Here is a 22,283-nt window from a genome sequence, read left to right as displayed (position 1 = left end):
AAAAATCAAACATCTACTATAACTTATTTTAATTTTATTTTTTTTAAATGTTCTGATTCACGTGTGCTTGCATAGTGTATCTAGAGGCGATTGCATAATAGCTCAAAATACAGTCCTACTATTGTATAGTGTGTGGGGGGCAAAGGGGGGCGGCTGAAGAGTAGCTGTGTGCATGTGGTGGGATGTGGGGAGTGTTGCAGGTGGGTATGGTGGGTGGGGTGTGTGGGAGAGGATGTGGAGTTGGTGTGGGGTATGTGGTTGGCATGAGAGGGTGTGTGGGGGCTGTGGGGTTATGTTGGGGGTGGAAGTGTGTGGGAGGGTCTGGATGTGTCAGGGTGGGGTAGGCAGTCCTTGGAATTCCTGGAGTGCATAAGTCTCTGGATCTGCATGTGGTGGCAGCTAGCTGGACCAGCCCTGTCCAGCCCCATAGCATGCAGCTCCCACACTGCCACCCCAGTTTCCAGCTGTAGGTGGCAGCAGCATGTTGGGCCAGCCCCACACAGCCCTGCAACACACAGCTCTTGCCCAAGCCCCTGGCCACATGTGATGGGAGCATGCAGGGCCAGCCCCACATCCAACCCCATAACATGCAGCTCCCTGCACTCCCACCTGAGTCCCTGGCTGCACATGGTGGCAGTGTGTGGGGCTAGCCTCAACTGGCCACATAGCATGCAGCTATCCATGCTCTTGCAGGATGTGGGCTTAACCTAGCCTGGTTTCATAGCATGTAGCTTCCAGATTCCTGCCCCCTTTTCCATAACAGGGGTCCCTGGCCCCCCACCCAGTGGGGCCCTTACCTGCATTTGCAGGCTTGCAGGCAGGGAGGCTGGAAACATCCCCAGGGCAGCCAGGCAAAAGCCTTAGCCAGGCAGAGACTTCTTATCTCTAGCACCCCGTGGCTTACGGCTGGGGTAGGTCAGGCCAGGCTGGGGTGGAGGTTGGTTGCTTAACAACCAGACCCGCACCTCTTGCATGGAGGTGCTGCCCCGCGGAGGGGCAGCCCAAGGCCAGGGTTTACAGAGTGGCCTTGCGGCCAAATGGAATTGCCTGGTGGGTCAGATTCATCATGCGGGCCATGTTTTGCCAATCCCTGCTTTAAGCTTTGACCTCATCACCTACACTGATACAGAGGTGACCAACTCATGGCAGATGATCCAGCTGTGATCCATAGAAGAAGACCTAATTTGTGCATAGATTGCTTCTAGTAGATGTTACATGGTAAAAAACATAGGATGGCAAGAGATAGTCAATTCAGTTTTAAGAATGAGGTTATTGGTTTAATATAAGCCAAAAATGATTATTTAATTTAGTATGGAGATTGCAGGAGATAGTAGCCATCTCAACATTGTTCACACCTGCAAGTGCTGAGAAACCATTATCCTATTCTGATGAACAGCAGTCATGCATGTTTGTCATTGTCTTTATCAATAGAAGTATTTTTGGGGACAAGTGATAGCCTGCACAAATGTTCATTCTATACTAGTCTGCCTTGCTACCTCCCCACACACCTGCAAATCCCAGTCTGCCAGCAGAAGAATACTTTTTGGCTGCTTGCAGATGTAAAAAACCCCAAACAAACCATGCTTTACTGGTAGTCGCAGCATGTTACTTCAGCTTGGCTCTGTAGTGTCTATAAAGACCAGGAGCTTTAGTGGGGTCTTTGGCACTTTTATCTAAATCTGTTTCAATCAGCGATTAGATAAAAGTGCCCAAAAAGTTCCACTAAAGCACCCAGCCTATACAGATGTCAGATGAGTGAAGCGGAAGCAACACACTGCCTCTTCTGGGCAGGTGCAGGGCTTGGCGTAGGAACGTAATAAATTTAAAATAAAGCACCATTTTTGGAGGAGGTTTTTAATATCTGCAAGCACTCTTTAATTCTAATAAATACTGCCTGTGGGCTGCACCTTTTATGTATTATCCCTTTCCTAGTCTTGGAACTACTACCACTGCCACACATTTCAGGTTCAATGGTCCTAGTTTCAAAAGGAAACTTTTGAAAACATTTTACCATCCAAGTTTATCCAAGGCTGGGCAGACCTCTGGAAACTGAATTCCTAAAATTTAGGAACGTGCCATATAATCAGTGGCACAAACTTCAATGTTCCTGTTAAGTATATGTTAGCCCCTCTCTCTCCCCTACCTAACAGTAAAAGCAAAGGACAAGACAGAGCTACTATCAAGTAAACAAGACCTATTCGATCTGCATAAGATAGAGTCATTGGTGATACGTAGGGGGTGCACATGGGTGCAACCCTTGAGGTTGGTGGTGCACCCCCTGAGAGAAGCGGCACCAATGCTGCCAGCAGCACCTGTGGGTGGTCGCCGCTCACCACCCTGCCCCCCACCGCCAACACTACCACAGCCACCTGTAGGCAGTTGCCATGCCCCCCCAGCCTCTGGGGGCATGCATCATTCATGGATAGAGTAGTTGAGAAGAGGTTATGTTCACATAACTCTTGTGTTCGTTCCAGGAAAAGAATAGAAGAATGTGGAAGGATGTGTTCATTATACCTGACTAGCAATGGGGAGAACTAAAAGGACATAAATGGTTATGTTCTCCCAGACACACCTGAGGATGCTGGATAAATAAAATTTCTGGAGACCATGGCAACTCTGGTTGTGTATCATAGTATGAAAAATCTGCATAGTGGGTCATACCATTCACCAGATCAACATTTCATTCAGAAACAGGCCCTTTTCCAGGCATTTAACACTACTAGACAAAGAAAATTCTACCTGCTGAGAAATTGCTTTATCATTCTACCAGCATCCCATATCCCAACCTGGGGAAAATACTTTCCATGTACATATCTGTAACTTTAACAGCAAATATATTTATTCAAACTATGCTTATTTTAAGGTTTTCTATGTCGTAAATCCTTGTATGTTCAATTTTTTTTTAATAAGTAAGTTAAAAATATCTGTATTCACCATATCTTTGCAGTTAATATTCTTTATCTAAAACTATTCACAAACACGCTCACCTCTGCTTACACTATATTGCTCTACATGAAGTAGACTGCTTTACCAATTGTTACTGTTCCAGTGCTGTTATCAAAACAGAGAGCTTTCATATAGCATTATGGCTCAGGGATTTTAACCACTGCACTTCTGTGGGAGTGATTTTAAATAAAAGGACTGTAAAAAAATCACCTGATACTATTGTTTCACTGTTGGTACCACCAGTGCTTATGCACTTAGAAGTGGAGGACAAAGATTTTCCTCTAAAACACTACTGCAGACAAGGCAATGGGATGTGATTTTCTACTTATTTTTTTCCAACAAAATGTACCTGAAAAATAGAGAGCTAATAGTAGCTTAAAAGGCTGAGAAGGAAATGGAAATGATAACTAGTACAGAAGCATGAGGAGAGAAAAGGTCAGCCGTAGGTCGCATGATGGAGAAAAAATCCACATGTAGCTAAGGAGGTGTGCCAGATAGCTCAAATAAGGAGAAGAAAAGGAAAAAGTGTGTCAAACAAGTAAGAAGATTCTGGAAACTGAGTCTGGCCATCAAAAGGGAAGTCAATAATTTCAGAGGAGCTACTTCCTGCTGTTCTGTCAATTCAGAAGGAAGGCTCACAACTATAAAGGGAAAGCAGGAGACTTTACTTGAAGAAAAACAGGGTCAAGTTAGTTAAATGGACAAAACACTGAAGCCATTTTATACCCTTAATTGGTCCCAAAATTAAATTGGTGACAAAACCAGGATGAGATATTATGCCCCAATTGACATTATATGTAGACTTAATATACATAGACTTAATACTTCCTCTATTGTGGGAAGTAAAATGTAACTGTCCCCACACACAAGGTATTGGATTAACAGGTGCAGATGAAGTCCCACAATTGACCATGAGTTTGATTACATTTTAATGCATCTTGAGATACCAGGATGAGGAAGTCTGGTGGAACAGAAGCCTCAAAAGACTCAGAGTGAACAATGCAGAGTAGCAAACTCAGTAGCAATAAGATTTTGCAATGAAATGTATTGACTTTGGTCTGGAAGTGTTGAAGTGCATTGTATCTTGCAATACGGACAGTTTTCTCAGTGAATCTTTATGGCCAAGTACAGTCAAAAAGCCTGAGCATGAATCAACTGAATCTTCACAAGTTAGTCTAAACTGCATAGATTGAACCAAGAAGCAAATGAACAGATATTCACTTCTGATTCCAGAAATGCAGCCACCTGTCTGCAGTGGCCTAGGCCAGAAGCCAGGGGGCACTAGAGCATGCTTTCCAGCTCAGCTGGAGCAGACATCTTGGGCCAAGGCCAGCCCACCCAACCTGTGGGGGGGGAGGGTTGCTGGGGAGATACAAAGCATCCTGGGATGCTGGAGGACTGTGAGTTAACTTGAACGTAGAGGGGATGTGGGCAGAAATTCAATAAACTGATTTAACCTAAATCAGTTAAGTCAGATACTACATCCATCTAGGTTTATCTTAAACCTGTTCAAGCCATTTTGTAACCAGTTTATGCACATTGAACTTCTGTTATGTTACAAATTTGAACCAGTTTCTGATCACTTATACTGGTTTATGTGTAATTTTGGTCCCTAGTCTATGAGTTTACTGGGCTCAGTGTTGTGATGTAGTTGCCCTTCCAAGCAGAGACTGTAGAACTGCTTGCACTGCATTGGGGTTGTATACTGCTTGTTTAGTTGCCCAGAATCATGGCTCTGTTCCTTCATACCTTTTTCCTAGAAGAACTGCCTCCGTTCCAGTGCCAAAGACTTTCTGTACCTCTAAGAGAAAGACAATATTTTCTCTCTTTGTAGCTAAAATTATTTTGCATTGATGTCATTGTCATCCTCTCTGTCCCTAGTGTCTCCTAGCAACAGGCATGGCTGGTGATACTTATAGTAAAACAAAGTATATTATGCCTATGATATGTCCTGCCTGACAGTTTAAGAACTCATGTTAATGGTCATTCTTACCTGTTTTTCTCATGTATTTAAAGAGTGTTTAATTAAATTATTATTTTGAAGGAGGGAGGGAGGGAGTAGAGAACTGGGCATGCTGGGATAATCTGTTGGCATTTCTTTGTGGCACTGTCATTGTATCACAGTATTGCCCAGGGGTCCCTAGATTGGACTGACATTCCCATTGTAAGTGTTGTACACATGATTGAAAAGACTATTCGTTTCTGATTTCATAGTCCGTTCTGGAATAATGGGCAACTACAACCAACACAAGGATGGAGAAAGGGAACAGTGAAGCAATTCTGAAAGAGTTGTCATAGTGCACCAGTGGCCTTGTCTCATGATGCTTTGTCTAAAAATTAACTTAGAAACTTAGTTGGATGAGAGATGGACTTGGTCTGTAGAACCCGTTTTTCTATTTTATCTCTGTATTCATGCATGAGAAACGAGGATTTTTTTTTTTTTGGCAATTTCTTTATTCATCCAACTGTCTAGTTGGGAGAGAGGCTGGCCAAGCTTTTGGGCAGCAAGTTTCATAGTTTCATAGTTTCTAGGGTCGGAAGGGACTTGAGCAGATCATCTAGTCTGACCCCCTGCCATGGCAGGAAAGAATACTGGGGTGAAACGACCCCAGCAAAATGTTCATCTAACCTCCTCTTAAACACCCCCAGGGTAGGAGCCTGCACCACTTCTCTTGGAAGTTGGTTCCAGATCCTAGCCGCCCTGACCGTGAAGTAGCGCCTCCTGATATCAAACCTAAACCTACCCTCTGCCAGCTTGTGATTGTTATTCCTGGTCACTTCTGGTGGTGCTCGGGGGAACAGTGACTCCCCCAATGCCTGCTGATTCCCCCTGACTAGTTTATAACAGACCACAAGATCCCCCCTCAGCCTTCTCTTTTGAAGGCTGAACAGGTTCAGGTTCCATAGCCTCTCCTCATAGGGCCTGCCCTGTTGTCCCCTGATCATACGAGTGGCCCTCCTCTGGACCCTCTCCATGCTGTTGACATCCCTCTTGAAGTGTGGCATCCAGAACTGGACACAATACTCCAGCTACGGCCTGACCAGTGCCGCATAGAGGGAGAGGATCACCTCTTTGGACCTGCTCGAGATGCATCTGTGGATGCATGCCAAGGTGCAGTTGGCCTTCCTGACTGCATCCCCACACTGCCGACCCATGTTCATCTTGGAGTCAATGATGACCCCCGGATCCCTTTCCGCCTCCGTGATGACAAGAGGGGAGTTCCCTAACCTGTAGGTATGGTGCCAGTTGTTCCTCCCGAGGTGCATCACCTTGCACTTGTCTGTGTTGAAACCCATCCTATTCTCGTCCGCCCACCCTTGTAACCTGTCTAGGTCTGATTGTAGCCTGTTGTATCCTTCCAGTGTGCCCACATCCCCCCACATCTTAGTGTCATCAGCAAATTTGAACAGGGTGCTTTTTACCCCCTCGTCCAAATCACTGATGAAGATGTTGAACAGTGCGGGCCCGAGGACCGAGCCCTGCAGAACCCCACTGCCCACGTCCTTCCCGGTTGAGAAGGACCCATCCACTACCACCCTCTAGGTGTGGCCCTCCAGCCAGTTGGCAACCCATTTGACTGTGTGGGTGTCTACACCACAGCCCCCCAGTTTCTTAATGAGAACGGGGTGAGAGACAGTGTCAAAAGCCTTCCAGAAGTCCAGGAAGTCTATGTCCACTGCTACCCCTGCATCTAATGATCTGGTGACCTGATCGTAAAAGGCCACCAGGTTGGTCTGACAGGACCTGCCACTGATGAACCCATGTTGGTTGCCCCTAAGCATGCAGTCTCCTGCTGGCCCCTCCTGGATGTGTGCCAGCATAATCTTCTCGAACAGCTTGCCTAGGATCGAGTTAAGACTAATCGGCCTATAATTTCCTGGGTCCTCCTTCCTGCCTTTTTTGAAGATGGGGACCACGTTGGCCCTCTTCCAGTCCTCCGGTACCTCACCAGAGCACCACAAGTGCTTGTAAAGTTGTGCCAGGGGACTTGCAATGACCTCGGCCAGTTCCTTTAGAACTCTAGGGTGGAGATCATCCGGGCCGGCTGACTTGAATACGTCCAACCCCTCCAGAAGCTCCCTAACTAAATCCTCGCTAACCCGTGGCCCAGGTGTGCCTCCCCCGGGGCCCGAGGGGGGCCCAGCAGGGAGGTGGCTGTTCTGGTCCCTACTTAGGAAGACGGAGGCAAAGAAATCGTTAAACATGTTAGCTTTGCCGTCTGGTGTGACGACCAAGTTTCCCATGGCGTCCTGCAAGGGCCCCACATTACCTGGGACCTTCTTTTTACCCCCTACATATTTAAAAAAGGACTTCTTATTGTCCTTAATCTGGGAAGCTAGTTCCAGTTCCATCTCTGCCTTGGCCTTCCTAACTACCCCCCTACATCCCCGAGAAACTACAGAATAGTCCTCCCTGGTGATGACCCCTTCTTTCCATTGGGTGTAAGCCTCCTTTTTAGCAAGGAGACATTTCTGGATGCTTTTGATGAGCCACGGAGGCTTGCGTGCTCTCCTGCTCCCTTTGATCCTCTTTGGGATTACCTTCCTTTGGGCTTGGAGGTTCGTCTCCTTAAGAAGCGACCACTCTCCTTGGACACCCTGGCTCCCCTCCCCTCTGGGACCTCAGCGCTTCTCCAACTATCCTCCTTAGCTCATTGAAGTCTGCCCTCCTAAAATCTAGGGCCGCTGCCTTACTGCATGCCTTTGCCACACTGCATGCCTTTGCCACCTTGTGCTGGATGGTGAATTCCAGCAGGTGATGATCACTGTCACCCAGGTGGTCGAGCACCCGCAGCCCCCTCACCAGGTCATCACCTGTGGCCAGCACTAGGTCCAACAAGGTGTCCCCCCTGGTGGGGCTGTGTACCTCCTGGGTTAGATGGAGGTCCTGCACTCTGGCCAAGAACCTACGTGAGCGTTCAGACCTGGCTGACTGTTCTTCCCAGCAGATGTCCGGGAAGTTTAGGTCCCCCATGACTACCACATCCTTAGCCTTCACTACCTCTGTGAGCTGACCCAAGAATTCCTGGTCAAGCTCTTCTCCCTGGTTGGGAGGTCTGTAGTAGACTCCCACCATTAAGTCCCTTACCCCATAATAGATATCACCAGGAAGTCCACCAAAAAGCAAAGAAAACAAAACATAAAGCGTTTCATATATTCCCTGGACCATGATGACTATGCAGCAGGGTGGATAAAAATCAATGATTTTTTTAGAAATAAAAAAAAAATGGATTTTTTTGTTTCAATTGGATTTTTTAAATTTAATTGGATTTTTTAGTTTTTTTAAGATCCTTAAAAACTATATAAAGATAGTTTTAATTTAAGATACATTAAAGCTCAAAGATATCATCATGGAATAGGAATTATAACTTCTAATTTTATACTATTTGAGACAATATATTCATATAACCTTTTTAGAAAAGTTTTATAATTAGGTCACTACAGGCCTATATTAGGGCCCCAGTCTTATAGGGTTACCAAAGGCTGTTTTAAAGATTAAAGAAAACCACTCTACCCAATGGGACTCAGTGTTCAGTCTAGAACAGGGGTGGGCAAAATACTGCTGGCAGACCATATATAGCTCACCAGGCCATTCTATCCAGCCCACAGAGCCACTTAAAAAATTAGAAAATTAATTATTATCTGTGTGTGCCTGCCTGTCAAAGATGACAAGGCATCAGCAGCAGCAGCAAGGCCTGCCTGGCTCTGCCTAGCCCCCAGCTGCAGCCTTCCCCCTCTCCTCCCCCCACCACCTCTGCGGCTTCTGGTCTGGTGACCCTTTGACTGTTCCCTGCCCTCCCTCCGTCTGAGTGGAAAGTCAGATAAGACTGGTTGGAGGAAGGTGGGGAAACTGTCACAATCAGCCCATGCAGCTGGGAAGCACGTGGTGCTTCCCAGGGCAGGCTGGAGCCAGAGCGGCTGGCAGGCAGGCAGGTGGGATGCAGTGGTGGGCAGGAGAGTGGCAGGAAGCAGTGGCAGGTGGGGGTGCATGGGGAGCCAAGGGCTGTGGGGAGCAGCAGGCTGGGGGAAGTGGCAGTGGGTGGGGGAGTGGCAGTGGGTGGGAGTCACTTCCCAGTGAGTGGCTGCTATGAGTAAATAAGTACTACTAGTTTTGAGCAAAGTTTACGGAATTGAGCCAGTTAAGTCCCTCTCACCGTTTCTCTTGTCTAATTAAAGAGTTTAATTTAGTACCATTACTTTCAATTCCAGCATTAATGATCCATTAACACAGTTGCAGGAGAAAGTGAGGGGAGGGGTTAAAGTTTAATTTTAGCACTGGTCAGAGAGGAACAAGTTGTATATATGTGACTTTTGGTGGTGTGCTTAGTCACAGTGCTTTTCAGTTTCTACCTAAGAAAGCACATGACTGCAGTGATTCTCAGGACAATGCTGTCTGAGTGTTTGTTTAAGAAGTTCCTCATTCTTTGCCAGAAGTGGCTGTCAGCTGCAGGGTAACGTGGTTTTACTAAGGGATAGAAAAATGGCGCAAAGTGACTTTTAATACTGTTATCTTTTTTATGTTAAGGCAATGTGTGCCTTCATAACTCTGAATAATGAAGTTTATTATAATTTCAGTTTGTGTTGCGTAACTTAATGTAATTATACAATAGTATGTTTACTGCAGGTTGTCTCTTGTAGCAGAGTGCTATCAATATTGCATTCAAAATTTTTCCCTTTACTTACTGTTCTGTAACTTAACTTTCCACATGCTGTATTCTGTATGCTATATTCATGCTGCGTGCTGTATTCTTTTTAGAAAGCTAGTTGCCATGGGCTGCATTTTAAGGCCCTGATCCTACAAACGGTACTTGCCATAAAAAAATAATTAACCTGACTAAAGATTGCAGAATCTGACCCTTGTACTTTTTTTTCTTCTCTCCTTAAAGGTCACAGCTATGTAACTTCTCATCCCCCACACACTAACTTGCTGTGTTACTGGTGTTTTCGGTAGGTGTCTTTTAACTCTTGAGACTATATGCTTATATTGCATATGTCTATGTATTGTGCACAATTCATGTAAACTGCTGACCAAACAGATTCCTGGAAAATGTCAAAGTTCGGGGGGTTAAACTACCATTGGTAGCCTAGCAAATAGCTATTGGACTTTGCAAAACAGCACAAATGTTATTTGTACGATAACCCCTTTTCAGAAGTTACTGATGTAGCCTTAAATAAAGATTCATTATGTTCCTGTAGCAACGCTGTATTGGACAGAGAGGACTGTGAGCAGTTAGTTTAGAGCGCTTTAGGAAAGTACTGGGGAGGGTGTTACAGTTTAATAATAAAGGTCTGAAGATGCAATTATAGGCAGAAAATAGAACTATAAAATAGTAAAAATTGGATCTAGAAAGAATTCAGATAATAGTTTTTATAATTAAGCCTAATGGTCCTTTTCCTTTGAGTTTGATATGATGGCTTGTTAATATATCACAGGGTTATTTTTTCAGTCAGTAAATTACGCATAAAGGGCAAAACAGAAATAACTGCATGGATGTAAGTGCCATTTGTGTATTATTATTTCCTGCTTTTTGTGTTTTATAGTGTTTTAAAACAGAAAATGTGTAATGATGAGACTGATCTTTATTGTGATAAAATAAAAAATAACGACTGTTTTCCAGCTTGCTTAAATTTGGCTGAATCTATTCTGCTCAAAAACACGAGAGTGCCATCAGCCATTGCTGAGTCTTCCTAATCAAAATTCTTCTCATGTAAAGTGGTGTGGGATGCATTGACAAGGCAGAGTGTGTGTGTGTGTGTGTGTGTGTGTGTGTGGAGGAGTGCAAGAGTGGCTAGATGCATGGAAGTTCGGTCTATGGGTATCAGTCAAAGGAAGTTGTAAGTAGTTGAGAGAAATAAGATGGAAGTAGTGAAAGGAGTGAAGAGATCACAGACCTTGGGAAAAGGAAGAGAAGAGACTATAGAAAAACCTGTGCTTCATAGAAACATACAAAGAAATTGAATATCAGGGGAATGTAATTACTTGTTAGATGTACACCAATGTTGTTTCTAGAAAGACAAATAGGTATAGCAGGGGGAGAAGATGTAATCATTGGAACAGAATTTTAAAATGGGAGGAGGCATAACTATTTATCTTTAAACTTTGACCAGTCAACATTTTCAGAAAGGAAAATATTGCCTGAGAGGAGCCACGTGGGGAGAGAAAGTACTTGGCATTAATAAAGCTGAATTTCAATTTTGAGAGCGATTAAATGGACTTTCTCTATTTAAGTTAATATAATTGCATGAAATAATACTGTAAAATTCTCATACACATTGGATAGATTTTATTTTCTGTACATGTATAAAATAACAAATGAAAGCTGAGAATTGTGTGAAATAATTGCATAGTGCTCTATTCAGTAGTGATTAGGATGTTCTATGATGCCAGTCATAAAGACTTCCCAGATTTTCATGGTGTAGTATCCACTGCACCTAATTCCTATTCAGGGGACAAAAATGTTTTATCATTCTGGTCTCAGAACTCGGTCTCTGGGATTCCATTCCTCAACAGGGTTTTGATTGATTTTTATTTTAGTAGTTTTATCTTATTTCATAATGTTTGTATTAAATCAGATACCTCCAAGCACTTAATCATTTTTAGCTTCTAGATCTTTGTATTTAATGTGATATTTTCTGTCAAAATGTAATATAAATAAGAATCTGAATAAATGGAAGTCATTGATCAGGTCAGCAAAATGTAGCAATGACAGGGACCGACAGCTTAATCCAAAAATCTTTTAAACACAATAGATTGACTTGACTGAGATTTAGGGCAAGCCTTAGTGTGAAAAAGTCATACTTGCTTGTCAGCTGAAGGATGCTCAGCTGGCAATATGCAGTGTGGATGCCATTAATCCAGCATGATTACTATTGCACCTAGATAGTCCTTCCTCAGAAACAGTGCAGATTAAGTCTAATGCTGAGATCCTCTGTAGTGCCTCAAGAGGCAGCACGGACTTCACAGGTAGTGACAGGGATCTGGAGGCTATTAGAGGGTATAAGGTTTTCAGTAGCTCCAAAACTTAGAGAAGCCCCTGCCAGTAGTTCCCAGAATACCTAAGGGCGGATCTACACATTGCCCTGCATTGCTATAATGGCATGCTACATCACTGTATGGTGTGCTATGGCAATGTAACGATCACATTAATCTACACATGATCAGCAGCTATGTTGCTGTAGCAGTGGACTCCCTGTTTTAGTGCACCGCTATCGAGACATAGCAGTGAAAGCTAACCATGTGCACAGCACAGTACAGGTGGTTATTGTGCTGTGCTTTAGTACTTCCAAAAGGAAGTACTAAAGCATGGCCCTGTAGCAATGTCACTATACAGTGATGTGTAAATGTGCCCTAAGTGTAGCAATTCTCAGCCCACAGGGTGTGTAGGAAATACTGCCTGGAATGTCACCCCACCTAGAATTGCATATCTTCTTGTGAAGGAGTCCCAAGTAGTCTGGGGCATAACCAATGAAACATTTCGGTATCTACAGCCAGGGCCCGATTCCTGGAGTACAGTCCTAACCACTGAGCATGGTGTCTAGGTTCCTTACAAAGAACAAGAGAGAGCCAAAAAACCTGTGAGGAATCATGTAGAGGAAGGGCGGGCAATTATTTTGCATGGAGGACTGCTTAATGAGGTTTGGTGAGCTTTCGAAGGCCACATGGGCAGCCTCACTTCTTGCCAGTTGCCCTACTCCCTGGTCACCATCTTGGGAACAGAAGTCCCACCCTAACCCCCTGACCTTTGCCACCAGAAGTCCCTCCCCTTTCCCACATAAATACTCCTTTTGGGAGGGAGGGTCGCCATCTTAGAACCAGGGAAAAAAACCAAATCATACACTAAAAGTTAAACACCTACTGTAACGTATTTTAATTTTATTACAAAAATAGTTTTGTCATGATTTGTGTTTGCACACTGTATATAGAAGTGACTGCATAAGAACTCAGAAATAAGTTCTGAGTCTTTTATATTGTTTTGGGAGGTTTGGTTCAGGGGGTGTGCGTGTATGTGTGGTGGGTGTGGGTGTGGACGGCATAGGGATGTTGGGGGATTATGTATATGTGGGAGGGTTATGAGACCCCCCTCCCACTCTCTCCCTATGGTGCAGCAGCAGGCAGGAGTGCCAAGGCTGCTTGTGCCTGGCAGTGGATAGCTTTCACCAGTGCTGCACATTGTGGCAAGGGCACAGCCCCCTCCGGGCCATCTATCATTGGCCCTCCCCACCACAAACATGCAGCCACTGCACTTGTGTGGCATGAGAGGAAAGCCGCTTGTGCCAGAGCCAGCTGCCTTTCCCACCTACTGCCATGCAGGTCCCAAGACTCCACAGGGAAGCAGGGGCCAGGACTTCCCTCCCATGCTGTGCAAGGGCAGGGGATGTGCATGTATGATGGGGAGTGCAGCAGTAGAGGAAGCTCTGCTGGCCTGTGCCCCTTGTTGTGACGTGCAGTGCTAGCCAGAGCCATGCACCACCATGCACCACTGCCAGCACTTGCACTGGTCACAAGAGTCCTTGCCTGCTGCTGTTGCTGCTGCTCCTGCCACCACTTGCCGGGGCTATGTACTATTGAGGGGGAATGTGGGGCATGTCCTCACACTCCCCCACCCTCTCTCACACCCACACTCTGCCCAACCAAGCTCTGCACTGTCACTGTCATCCCAGGTGCAGGCTCCACCCTGCTGTCAGCCTCCCCCCTACCCCTAAGCTCCACACTCCTGCCCAGCTGCAGCTCTGCCCCCACCCCCACCACTTCCCTACCTGCTGCCCGCAGTGAATAGCATGCCAGGAAGCCAAGTAGGTCCCAAGAGCTGCAGCAGCAGTAGTCCCACCCACAAGCTGCCTGCTGGCTGGGCCAGACCCTTCCACCCCTAAGGATGGGAGCAGGTGCAATAGGGTATGTTGGGGAGGGAGGGATGTATATGAGGTTGCCTCACTCCCACCCTCCTGGGTAGATGGGCTGGTTGGGGTACAATTTGTTGGTGGGCACTGTGGGTTGGATGAAAGTGCCTGGATGGGTCTGGTGTCTAGTTGGGTTTTGAAAATCCCCAAGGATGAAGATTCTTCCACCTTTCTGGGTAACCTGTTCCAGTATTTTACTACCTTCCTAGTGAGAAAATTCTTCCTAATATCTAGCCCAAATTTCCTATGCTGCAATTTGAGACAATTGCCAATGTTCTCAGCTTGGCATTTTTGCACCACCACTTTCTCCCCTACTCCCCCAGCCACACAGGTCTATCCCCCTCCTGCTCAACACAGGGCTGAGCAGCCCTGCATGCTAGGACTGTGCGAAAGAGCGCCATTTCGCTTCAACTTCTTTTTCGATTATTCGGTGGAGCAGTGTTTTGTTTCCAATTTAGTTTTGTTTTGAAAGTGCCATTCTGTTTCATTTTGTTGAAACAGTTTTGCTGGTTTGATGCTGTTTTGACGTTTTACCCATTGGCTGTAATGGGGAAGCAGGAAACTGGAGGAAGAGCAACCTCCTGTGATCCCAGGCAGATCGGGGCACACACCCTGGGGAGGAGTCCAGCAGAGCCTCACAGCCCTCCTGGGGGTGTGGGTGGGAGGCTGCCACCTGGGACCTGGATTTAAGCCAGTAGAGGTGGCAGAGTGCAGCCCCAGCCCCTGACCAGGCTCAGTTCCATGGGGCTGCAAGCGGCTGGGAACTGAGCATAGTGGGTGGGGCTCCGCATCCCTCCACCAGGCTGCAAGTGGCTGGGACCTGAGCCCAGTGTGGGGAGCAGAGCACAGCCCCTCAGGCTATGCCCACCCTCCACACCAGGCTGCAAGCTGCTGGGAGCCAAGGCCTGCACTGTGGAGCTGCTCAGAGTGCAGCCCTGGCTCTCCCCAGCCTCCCCACACCTGGCTGCTGCTTCAGAACTCAAAACATTTTGTAACTTTTGCAGTGTTTTGACTGGCTTTGTTTCATTTTGAGGCTGTTTCAAGCTGTAAATGAGTCGAAACAGCATCCAATTGAAACAGCCAGCAAAATTTTGCACACCTTCAGGTGAACACTGAGCAGGAACGTGAAGGCTGAGGCCTGCAGGGGTATTACTTACTAGTGCAGTGGGAGAGAAAGAACTACTGAAGTTCTAGACTAGTGGGCCAGAAAGCTGTAAGATTGCTGTAGGGCCATGATCAACATTCCCACTTAGATACAAGGGACACTTGTACAAATGATAAAAACTGCCCATTTTTGTAGTTTATTTGCCACATGCTGTACACATGTGGGGTTTTTTTACTATTTAAATGAGCTTGTTATATTGAAAACTAAACCACATCCGCATGTAGTTTAGTTTGCAATGTAGTTTTATTTGTAATGTTGCAGACTTTTGACAGATTCCCCCCTCATCCCCCCGCCCCCGACTGCGGAAGAGGTGGGCTGAAGTAAGAAGTGACATGGGACCCGATTCTTTTCTTTTCTATTTTGCACACCCTGCCAGCATCTCCCACAGCTGTGAGGAGAGATGCCGGTGGGCCGATCGGCCCCTGAACTGTGGGGGCAACCAGACCTTCCTTCTGTGGTAGTGATGTCCCTCAAAGCTGTCCAGGCAGTGGTCTGGATTCTGCCCCAGCTTTGGGTTGGGAACAGTTGGATCAGGCTGGGTGCTGCATCTAAGGTGGGGCAGCACCTGCCTGCTTGCACCCACCTGGGCAGCCCCAAGGGTCCCCCACCACTCAGGGTCAGCTGACAGCTAGCCCTCCAACTGCAGGAGATGCGGGCAGTCTCTGTGAAAATAAAAAGGACTGGATCCCTTGCTGCTTTATTTTTCCCCCCAGTGGAACCTGCATGAGCTGGTGGTGGGCCACATAGCCTCCAAGCTGTGTGTGTGGGAGGGTCCTTTCCTCCATAATGGCAGCTCCTTCTAGGACCACCCAGGAAAGGTGTTGTTGGGACAGGAGCTGCCCCAGCTTGGAGCTAGCACCTTGCTGGATCCAACTCTTTCCTGCGCCTGACCAAGGAGGAGTACCTGCTGGGGTTCTAGTGAGTGGGCTCAGGGACGAGTTGGATCCAGCAGGGTTCTGTTTCCAAGCTGGGACGTGCCTCCCGGGTCACCCTGGAAGGAAGGGCTGGGACCCCCCCACAGTTCAGAGGCTGCTCAGCCCACAGACAGCTCACATCCAGCCACAGGAGATGGGCAGGCTCTGTGGGACCAAAAAAAGATCAAGCCCCTAGCCAAAACAGTAATGGAAGCCCCTAAATTGAAAACCTGCCATTTCAGTTTAGGAGACTAAACCCCTGCCAGGTGTACAAGCACCCCAGGTGTTATTGCTCTGTTTTTTGTGTCCATTGACACCCGCCTTCCAGTTTTATTTTGATGGTGACAGGACCATAGATCTTCAAACGAGGACACTGTCTTTGAGGCTTTAAGGACTGCCTGTAAATTTCTACTAGATTATAAGGCAGATTTGGATGGAAGCATTCATCTCTGCTTCTCCTGTACAGGGACACAGCTTCAACAAAGAATTTAAGATTCATGCTGAGATAGCATAACTCTGTAGCTTAGTGTTTAGGGGACAGATCTGAAGCAGACATTAAAATAAAGGCATGATTAGGATCTGAGGAATTTTATGCCCCATTTCAAAAATCTGCACCCTGGCATACCATGTGAGCATTGGGATGCAACATGGAGAAGCCCCAGATTTGGGACACATCACACATTCAGTTTAAGGTTCAATATAAACCAGTTACAAAGACAGTCCACATTTTAATGTGATATTCCAACAAACGTAGATTATTTTTGTGGGTAGTTTCTACCTCTGTGGCCGCATATGGTCCCAGGCCCTGGGCCCAAAGCCCCTGGGCTGGGCAGCAGCCCCAGCCCTGCCCCCCCTGATTCCCTCACTATGGGGACCTCAATCCCCTCTCCCACTGGACTTACCTGTAGGAGCTGCTCTCTAGGCTGCCTTGCAACCATGCCCCCTACCTGACTGCTCTCCTTCCGCTCCTCCCAGCCCTTGGCAGGCAGCATCCAGATTGCTCTTTGCAAAAGTGGAAAATCCACATCTTTCTCCATTAAAATGAGAAATCCATGGTTTTCTCAGTTAAAAGGGAAAATCATGGTATTTTTCCATGGGAAATGGAAAACCTGGATCCCTGCTCATGAGTTTATGTGCACCTAGGGCAAGGTATCAGCTATCTTGAAGGAGAAACAACAGTGATGAATCAATGACTATCAGGTGAAATTGCTAGGAGGATGAATGTGTGAGGTTAGAACCTATAAAACAGTGGTTCCCAACCTTTTTTGTACTGTGGACATATTTACATTTAATTTACTTATTTAAATTTAAATGTACATGCTTGAATTTAATTTTCACATGGGGGTGTCGTGAGGATCAGGTCGGGCTGGGGCACTGCAGCCACAAGCAGTGGGGGACACTGCAGGGGAGGGGCATGTGCAGGCGATGGCCCAGGCGGGACCCAGCTGGGGCTGCCCGGGAAGAAGGGACTCTGCTGCCTTCCCTAGGAGCAAGCAGAAGAACCACCTCCCCAGCCTTCACCCTGGGCATTTCCCCACCTGCATCACCCTGCTCCCAGCCATGGGTGGGGCTGGGAGGGGGTCCTGCCTGGCCCGGCATAGGCCCTGGTACTTGCTGCATAGGTAGCGCCTCCCTGGGCACAGCCATGGCAGCAGGACCAGGACAAGGAGCTGCTCTGCCACCCAGCTTTAACACTGCTCATGATTGCCGGCAGCCCAGCAACCAGACCTTTGTGTCCTGGTACCGGGCTGTGGCCCGCTGTTTGGGAACCTCTGCTATAAAAGATCCCTCAAAGGTGATATCTCTAACTCTGCAATTCCTTAATGCCTGGTCAGAAGGCTTAAGCCTCCTTTCCACAGCTGGCCTTTCAAGGAGTAAAGAGTTTGTGGGGCAAAGAGCCCAGCAACATGTAGCTCAACTAGGCAAGCATAGACAAGCAGACAGAGCCTAGTCAGCCAGCCAGAAGGTCTGCAAATTCATTCATCTAAGCTGAGCCACTAGTCTCACTAAAAGCTTTTCCCAGCTGTTATAAACACCCCCTTAGAAAGAAAGAGAAAATCCACAAACATCTGAAGTACTTTTTTCTTTGTTCTTTTTTTTTTTTACCAGCTAAGAGATGTCTGCTGGGTTAGAGGGGATGGGGTTGTGAGGATGGGTAATGGGTAGTGAAGCATCTATAGAAAACTATTGTCTTCATGTGGGTTCTGAGAGCAGGGCCTTTAATCATTTGAAACCTGCTATGTTAAAATTTCATTTGCAAGTCTGAGTTATGGCAAGGGCTTAAGTAATGCTGCATTGCTTAGGAGAGGAAGAATTTCAGCTGTGTAATAAATGACGTCTGGCAAGGCACCCACAAGTAGCATTGTGATCATAAACTAAATGATTGCACATTAGAAAGAGGCGGTGATTCAGACCTCTCTGTTCTAGCCATTTGGCTGGAATATATGTAAATTTAAATTAATTGACACTGATGATGTGTTTGTTTAGGGATTTATGGGCTAAATTATTTGCAAAGAGTTCATATGAGGATAGTTAACTCATTTGATTTTAATCTGTAGTTTAGTTACTTCAGTTATGTGCAATATGTTCGGTTAATAATGTAGCTCTTAGATGTTTTTAAATGAGACTATCTTGTCAAGTTGGATTTCTGACCCAGGTATCAGGGCCCCTTAAGAATCCCAAAGACTTAAGATATTTAAAGAAACAATTAATGATAAGATAATTATTAACCTTAAAATCCCTTACTGTTCCCTTAACAGCTTTGTGTGCATGTTGGTGGGAAGTTTCTGACACCCAGTAAAACTGTTCCAAGAATGGAGAATGACTAGTCTATTTGTTGTACTTTGTCAAATGGAAAGGAAAGAAAAAAGGCACTTTCCCTAAATACTCTTTCAGTGTTTGATGTCCGCATAGTATGTTCTAACATCTTGTCTGGCTTCCTAGATGAGTTTCTGTTGGTCTGTCTGGGTACATATAATATCTTTACAGATCTGCTCTGTTGGGTTTTTTTGCACAAGACTAACCACTTGAAAATTGTGTTTGCAAACATTATAGTTGTAGTTTTAGATGTATTTTGGAAAATACAACTGGCACATTCACTGCTTGTTCTGTGCTTCCTTCCATTTCTGCTGCCTCACCCCCTAAATGGACTACAGTGTTAAATAAAAATTGCTTTTTGATCTGTTCAAAATGAAATATCATTCCAAGACCCTGTTCTAGAGAACTGCCTATTTAATACTGCCTTTTTCTCCCATTACTAAATCCTGCCCTTGCCCTCCACACCCATTTTGGGTAAGTGAAGAGCCTGAAAGGTCAGATGTTGCACAGGCTAAAAGAGGGTGCAGCACAGGTGCCACAAGTGGCACAGGCAGCTTCTGTGTGGCATGTGGCAGATCAGGGAGGAGACAGGAAACACAGTGTCAGATAGGGAAGGAAGCAGAAAGCAAAGCAGTAGATCAGGCATGCAGCACACGGCTGAAGCAGAAAGCAAAGCAGCAGGTTGAGCAGGGGAAGGGGATCCCAATGGCACTTGGAGAGCGTGCAGATGTAATTTTTTGGCACACCTACCAAAGAGATTGGCTTCCACTTGACTAGAAAATTTTGAGTGTAGCTTATGCACTTTATATCTAATAAATAGTAATAATTAATAGCTACTAAATAATAATATCTAATAAAAGTAATAAGCCCCTGGTTTTCTGATCCTGAAATTGTGAATGACACTAGAAGGTGTTGCTGCTATCTGTGGGGTGGTTGAACTTTAAACATTGCTGTTATCACGTAAAGAGAAAACAGCACTGTATCCAGGAAAATGCCTTTGGGGACTATTGCAACATGTTGCCTCATAAATGCTTGAATGGATGTATTTAGTTATCCCATTCTATTCACATATTTCACTTCTTAAAGCATGGGCTCAAAAATGGCTTTAATCTTGATGGAAGTAGCTTTAGTGAATTCTTATCAGCCACTAGTGAATATGTATATTGTAGAACTTTAACTGTATTTTGCATTTTAAGGTGAAATTGAATGACCTGAAAATGGATCCGTTTCCTCCTGCGTTACCAGCGACCATTTTAGAACAGGCTGCCTTACAGCTAGGATGCAGCCCAGCAGATAAGAAACTTGCTTTTCACTTAGATGAAGAAGATGAACTAAAACACCTTCGCGAATGGTTTTATATTCCAAAAGTCAATGATCTGCCTCCAAGTAAGAATCTCAATTATATTGGGGGATTTAGCATCTTTTGCATATGTTTATCATAAATCTTCGACACTTATTAGATAATGGAGCAATAGCAGTCATATCTGAGCTTAGTATCTCCCTGGTGTTGCAAAATCAATCCATCAACTTATTCTAGCACCAAATCCTTCATGCTCTCATTCCTGTCTTGAATAAAATATGAAGATACAGTATATACATGGTGCTTATACTGTCAGGTGCTTTGAATAATATAAAGACTAATTGAAAATTGTAGGCAGAAGCATTTCTTTTTAATGAATTGAAAATGCAATGTGTCTAAGAACTCTAAGCAGTATGTGCTAAGTGATAGAAACCAACTATTAGGGCTGTGTGAAGCTTCAGTCCCTGATTTCATTCTGTGGAGATTCGGCCCAATTTGGTGGCTGAATCTCCGAATCCGAATCGCATCAGAGGACCTTTAATCTCTCCGAATCGAATTGGAACCCTCCAAATTGATTTAGAGAGATTCAGCAATTTGGATGTAGACACAACTTTAAATGTTTTTTCTACATTCCTCTAGGTAGCAGGTGGCTTGTGAATGCTGCAATGCATTAGGGGGTTTTTTGTTTGTTTTTTGGTTTGTTTTGTTTCATTTTTTAAGGAACATTTTTTTGTCCCAAGTCAAATCAGCCAAATCAATTCCAAATCTGTGAGTCATTCAAGAACTGTATGTAGCTCTGCTACCAGCAAGCATCCTCCACCCCATCTGGGGCTTCAAATGCTTCCAAATCTTCTGGTAGGCATCCTATGTGCAGGCCAAAGCCCAGAGGCCTGGGGGTCAGATGCCCCCAAGTTTCACTTGCTCTCACCCATATGGCCGCAGGAGCAAGCTATGGAGGAGTCTCCCATTTCCATAAAGTTGGCAAATAGTCAAGATCTTCCAACTGGAAGTAAAAGCGGGATACTAACTATGCATTGCTTCAGTCAGGGTACCCTGCTACGTCCAAGGTTTAGTCTGTGGTTTTCCCTAGCCAGTAGGAAGACCACCTTGGTGCTCATAATAGTCCCCCTGTCACCATTGTGGTTGTGTCTCAAAGGATAGTGCAAGTGATCTGAATAAAATATATGGTAGTGACCACTGCGCTTAGTTCCCCTCAGTGCCAGTTCTTTTCAAGTCATGGTGATCTGCTACATTGAATACACTTTGGTTTCCTTTTCACTCCCATTACTGAGCTATGCCTTTCTTTCCCATTTCCTGTGATTCCTGTTTCTTCATCAGCCTTAGGTGTCTGGCAGACATCCCCAAACAGGGCCCCAAACATTTCACCCAGAATCCATCCTTTTGTTAGCCCCTCTTTCAGCCTGTTGCATATGATTAGTGTGGCCCCACCCTCCATAAGGTAGAGCCAGATGTTTTCCTATGTTTTTGTTCCTGAAATAAATCTGCAGATAGATACATTTTATCAAATATAGCCATTCAAATGTTTCACTAAATTCCTGTTATTAATTCTTGACCTCTGTTTATGAGTAACTATTGAATAGTAGGAATTTATAGCTTTGAATGCATAAAGTTACAAAATATTTTTTTCCCTGACTGGATAAATATAATGCTCAGAATGAGGTTTTCTTATGAAAAACTTCCAATTATAAATGTAAAAGTCACTTTTATCCATATTTAGTTATATTTCCTGTTTCAGTAAATCTCATCAGTACCCATGATGAGAGATTTTTACAAAAAGCAAACATAGGAAAGATTCATATTTAAAACAATACCTGAAGGGCAATACAAGAGACCCTCGCCGTTCACGAGGGATACATTCCGGAGATCACTGCGAATGGTGAAATCTGTGAATGCTGACGAAGCTCCCCGTCAGATTGACGGGGCTCTCCATCAGGCCCCACTGCTCCCATGCAGCGCCTGGGGACCAACCTCTTCTGCCCAAACACTACCGTGGGTGCACTGAGTGCCACTTCAGCTGCCTCCAGCAGCTGCATTGGAGAAGATGCTGCTGCCACTGCCTCCCTCCCTGTCCCTGGGGCTCCCCCGCAGTGCCTGGGGACTGACCCCTTCCCTCTAAGTGCTGCCGCAGCTACCTCTAGGGGATAAGATGCCACCGCTGCCTCCCTCCACATGCCCAGTGCTCACTCTCCACTTGCCTCCAATCTCTGCCCTCCCCCATGAA

General features: G+C 45.5%; 1 protein-coding gene across 1 annotated transcript in view; it reads left to right on the top strand.

Moving 5' to 3' along the window:
* The first annotated feature begins 9,275 nt into the window (after nt 1–9,275).
* KYNU (kynureninase) overlaps nt 9,276–22,283 on the top strand; it is a 100,663-nt gene continuing 87,655 nt past the window's right edge. The window contains exons 1-3 of the mRNA XM_090045825.1: nt 9,276–9,398; nt 9,834–9,894; nt 19,938–20,127. Of these exons, the coding sequence (XP_089901951.1) occupies nt 19,959–20,127 (169 nt within the window). The 5' untranslated portion in view covers nt 9,276–9,398; nt 9,834–9,894; nt 19,938–19,958. The remainder of the gene's footprint in view (nt 9,399–9,833; nt 9,895–19,937; nt 20,128–22,283) is intronic.

The sequence above is a fragment of the Crocodylus siamensis genome, chromosome 4 (genome assembly GCF_052110815.1).
Source record: "Crocodylus siamensis isolate JL-2025a chromosome 4, ASM5211081v1, whole genome shotgun sequence".
Classification (NCBI taxonomy): domain Eukaryota; kingdom Metazoa; phylum Chordata; order Crocodylia; family Crocodylidae; genus Crocodylus; species Crocodylus siamensis.
This window is presented reverse-complemented; position numbering and strand designations above follow the sequence as displayed.